This window comes from Pinus tabuliformis, chromosome 4_2, assembly GCF_031772625.1.
Source record: "Pinus tabuliformis cultivar Carrire ecotype Pingquan chromosome 4_2, CPIR1, whole genome shotgun sequence".
Lineage (NCBI taxonomy): Eukaryota > Viridiplantae > Streptophyta > Pinopsida > Pinales > Pinaceae > Pinus > Pinus tabuliformis.
This window is the reverse complement of record NC_142304.1, coordinates 846,089,040-846,093,553: the sequence shown is the minus strand read 5'-3', so window position 1 is coordinate 846,093,553 and position 4,514 is coordinate 846,089,040. Positions and strand designations below refer to the sequence as shown.

At 48.0% G+C, this 4,514-nt stretch overlaps 2 protein-coding genes across 2 annotated transcripts; both read left to right on the top strand.

The window, feature by feature from the left end:
* Positions 1–1,269: 1,269 nt before the first annotated feature.
* Positions 1,270–2,956, top strand: LOC149172324 (uncharacterized). The gene is made up of 2 exons (XM_089426275.1): positions 1,270–2,576; positions 2,668–2,956. The coding sequence occupies exons 1-2, from the start codon at positions 1,270–1,272 to the stop codon at positions 2,954–2,956; spliced, it is 1,596 nt and encodes a 531-aa protein (XP_089282401.1).
* A 236-nt stretch (positions 2,957–3,192) lies between these two features.
* LOC149172323 (uncharacterized) lies at positions 3,193–3,678 on the top strand. The gene has a single exon (XM_089426273.1). The coding sequence runs from the start codon at positions 3,193–3,195 to the stop codon at positions 3,676–3,678; it is 486 nt and encodes a 161-aa protein (XP_089282399.1).
* Positions 3,679–4,514: the final 836 nt, after the last annotated feature.

The window sequence follows — 4,514 nt, the reverse complement described above, 5'->3', positions numbered from 1 at the left end:
ATCGACGGCAAGGGACATCTCCATCAAATTCGACGAAGCAAAGCCTCTCGGCGACTATATGGACATTGCGAACACCGTGTTGGTTGGGCACGTCAGGGGTCGATCATACTCGAGGCAGAGGCTCAATCTTTGGGTTAAGGAGATCTGGGGTGGAGTCCTTTTCGACCTTCCAGAGGTCCATGTCCTCCCCAGAGGATGGTTCTCTCTTAAATTCTCCAAGGTCAGTCAAACAAACCTCGTTTTGGGCCGATATTGGCATATTGAAATGGCCCCGGTCCTTCTCAAGCGCTGGAATCCCCTCTTCGATCCAGAGCGCGAGCAGCTCGGTGCCGGACCAATCTGGGTGAGACTCCCAGGTTTACCAATTCCATTCTGGGACGAAGAAGTTTTTATTAGGGTTGGCAATGCCCTGGGGACATATTTGGACTACGATCGCACTTATGTGGAATCTGGGAATCGAACACTTGCACGGATCTTGGTTCATCTGGACACTCGAGAGGGACTCGAGGAACAGATCACGCTTCAGTGGGGTAGGTGCATTCGAGTTCAGTTGTTGGACTATGAAGGGGTTCCCTTCCGTTGCAGATGATGCCACAAAGTGGGACACCTCGCGAAGGACTGTCCACTCAATAAGAAAGCTGCAGATTCGGTGAAAGGCACCCCGGCGACTACCAGGACGGCTTCCCCCATCATATCTCGCCCTCCTTCTGCTGGACCGGCCCCTTCGGCTTCTCCACCCGCGGACGATGCTGGGCTCCGGAGATCCTCGCCTCCAAAAACTAGGGCTCGTTCGGCGGCAGAAGCGGGTATGATCTCTGTTTCTTTTTTCCCAACTTTGCATTCGTCTATTGATGATTATCATGCCTCTGGTCCATCTGCACATATCTCCATGATTCCCTGCACATTATCATCTCCTCTTGCATGCACTGACCCTATTATCTCTACTACATCTCCCGAGTCTTTCTCCTCCCCGTGCCCATCCTCCCCTCCTCACCCTTATTTCCTTCGGTCTCGGAATCCATCAAAAGAGCAGGCTGTCGGTCACTCGGGTCTGGGCATTGTCATACCTGAGGGGGCATCATTGCATACCAGAGGGAGAAAATCACACCTTTCTAAAGCCATCAAACAAGCTGGGGCAGAGGTGGTCTCTGGCCGACAAGCGACCATTGACGGGGTTCTTAGAGCAGGACACACCCCGAGAGGTGTTCCCCCATGAAGTGTCTTTCTTTTAATTGCAGAGGACTGGCTAGTTCCTCCAAAAAACTAGCCATGAAGCGGCTCATTGATACTGAGCCTATCGACATTATCATGCTACAAGAAACCCTCTGCTCTGCAGATCAAATTATTCGTGTCATGCAAGCCATGGTCCCAGGATGGAGTTTTTTTGCAAATGATGCTGTGGGACGATCTGGGGGTCTAGCCATTGGATTAAACCCTCGGTCCATTAATCCTATCTCAACCTGGGGAGGTGCAGGGTTCATTGGATTGGATTTCTTCTCGGCTGATCTTGGCATGGATCTCAGGATTGTCAATATATATGCTCCATGCTCCCAGAGAGAATCATTCTGGTGGAATACTCTTCAGCTACCCCTGCTGAATGAAGACCATGTTATTATAGGAGGAGACCTCAATTTCTCTCTGGGTTTCAGGGAGTCATGGGGCACTGAGGCTCAAATTGACTCTATCACTGATTATATGACTAATCTACTGGAACAATCAGATTTCTCGGATATTCCATTGCAGCGTCTCCTTCCTACATGGCGGAACCGACGGGTTGGGGATGCTGCACTTGCCCGCAGACTTGACAGATTTCTGTTAAAGGGCCCTCTTCTTCAGCACCTGCATCTCTTCAGACAATGGGTTGGCTCGGGGGGGGTATCGGACCACAATCCTATATACCTGGAGATTCAGGGTCCTTCCAAGAAACCCAAGGCACCCTTCAAATTCAATCCCTCTTGGCTGAAGGATCCGGACTATATCCAGCTGATAAAGGATTACTGGGCCTCTCATCCCATCAATGACTCTGTTCCTCTTGCCAAAGGTTTCTGCAGGAACCTTTCAGAAATCAAACATATTACTATTAAGTGGGCAAGGGTGAAATTGGAACGTGAAACAGCACAGCTCTCCCATATTGAAGCGGACTTATGTTCACTCACCGATGACAGAGGACAGGGCTTCATGACAGCTGCGGACAAATGTAGGCTTATTGATCTTGAGAATCAAAAAGCCAAGATTCTCAAAGAGAGAGAGGAATCCATTAGATTAAGGAGCCGAGCTTTATGGATTCAAGTTGGGGATGACAACACAAAGTTTTTCCATAACTTTGCAAAGTGCAGGAAGGTATCTAATACTATCTGGAAGCTCCCTACCCCGGATGGAGAAATAGCAGACAATTTCAATAAGCTCGCTCACCTGGGCATCACTCATTTCAGGAACCTCTACAAGAGTCCACGAGAAGAAAACTTACTTGATATTATTAATGTGGCTAACCACTTCCCGAGATTCGTGGAGGAAGAAGATGTGGAGACCTTAACTGACCCGGTCACTGCTGAGGAACTGGAAGGAGTTCTGAAATGGTTCAAAAAAGACAAAAGCCCAGGGCCGGACGGATGGACCATTGAATTCTACACAGCTTTCTTCGATGTTTTGGGTCAGGACTTACTACAGGTGGTTGAAGAAAGCCGGACTTCTGGATCATTATATCATGCCATCAACTCTACATTCATCGCTCTCATCCCCAAATCTGACTCCCCAGCATCCTTTGATGACTACAGACCCATCTCTTTGTGTAACTGCCTCTATAAAATCATCTCGAAGACCATTGCAAATCGACTTAGACCTATCCTCTCCCGTTCCATTGCCCCGCAACAATTTGCTTTTCTCGAATCTAGACAGATCCATGAGGCCATTGGACTCGCTCAAGAAGCCCTCCATTCCATCTGGTCGAAGAACTTAAAAGCCATCCTCCTCAAAATCGATCTGTCTAAAGCTTTTGACCGTGTCAGCTGGCTCTATCTCAAAATGATCCTCATCCATCTGGGTTTCCCTCATGCATACATTTCTTGGATCATGGCCTGCATTACCACACCATCTTTCAGTATTCTTATCAATGGTTCGGCCACAAATTTTTTTCATTCGGAGAGGGGTCTGAGGCAGGGGTGTCCTCTATCGCCCCTACTCTTCCTGTTGGTCATGGAAGGTCTCAGCCGCCTCATGGAAGCGGCCAAGCGATCTGGAGACATTGGGGGCCTTCGCATAACTGACCTTTGCTATCTCACTCATCTACTCTTTGTGGATGATGTTCTTATACTTCTCAATGGCAGTGTTCGTGACACTCGAACTTTCTCAAAGATCCTACAACTTTTTTCCTCTGCCACGGGTATGATGCCAAACCAGATGAAATCAACCATTACCTGTGCACGCACATCTGTACAGGAGACCCAGACTGGCTTACAAGCATTCCCTTACTCGGTCCACCCCCTGGATAGAGGTCTCAAATATTTGGGGTTCAATCTGAAACCTACTTGCCAAAGGATTGCTGACTGGGTCTGGTTGGTTGCCAAATTGGAAAAAAGACTCACAGCATGGAGCTTCATATATCTCTCCAGGGCTGGTAGACTGGTGCTCATAAAGTCTGTATTAGAAGCCACCCCGGTGTTCTGGATGGCCCTAGCCTAGATTCCTAGAAACATCCTGGGGCGGCTACAGCAGTTATGCAACCGATACCTCTGGAATGGGAGTCAGGATAAAAGAGTATTTGCATGGATCGGATGGAAGAAAATCTCATTGCCCAAAAAGTGGGGAGGATGGGGACTAAAGGAACTACCTGAATTTGCAAAAGCACTAGCCGCCAAGATGGGTTGGACTCTGCTCACTTGTCAAAATCTCTGGACACAGGTAGTCTATTATAAATACATTTGGCCTCATAATATTTTGGATTGGGCCCGTTTCCCTACTTGGTCAACAATGGGATGCTCATCGGTTTGGAAGGCCTTGATTCAATCCCTTCCTCTCATTAGGAACAATCTTGCTTGGCGCATTAATGATGGATTGACAGGCAGAATTGGTTTGGACCCTTGGATTAACTGTGGGGGTAGACATATCCTTAATCCAGATCTTATAATGCACCTATAGGCCCGGGATATCCGACATTTTGCACAGATCGCGGACCAACAGCGCACTGATATATTTTCCCAGGCTTGGAAATTCGCTCAGTAATTGGATCTCCCTTTACAATGGCATCAGGAATGGGATCGCTATACTGAGGCATTATCTGAATCTCACATTCGTATAAAACAAGGACCGGATGAACTTATTTGGTGCATTGCTGATCATGGTATATATGCTCCAAAATTTGGATACACTGCTCTCATTTCTCACAGAATGCCTGAATCGTTACAGTCATGGTGGCAATCCATTTGGAAGCTCAAGGCTCCTCCACGGACCAAACTTTTCCTTTGGTGTGCACTAAACGGCAATGTACCCACAGGGGAACATCTCACCCGCAGAGCCAT

Bases quoted from the DNA above. Each gene is read 5' to 3' on its own strand.
- LOC149172324 (XM_089426275.1), top strand. From the start codon at position 1,270: ATGAAGCGGCTCATTGATACTGAGCCTATCGACATTATCATGCTACAA. The intron at 2,577-2,667 runs GTTCAAAAAAGA...GACTTACTACAG, and splicing joins CTGGAAGGAGTTCTGAAATG to GTGGTTGAAGAAAGCCGGAC.
- LOC149172323 (XM_089426273.1), top strand. From the start codon at position 3,193: ATGGAAGGTCTCAGCCGCCTCATGGAAGCGGCCAAGCGATCTGGAGAC.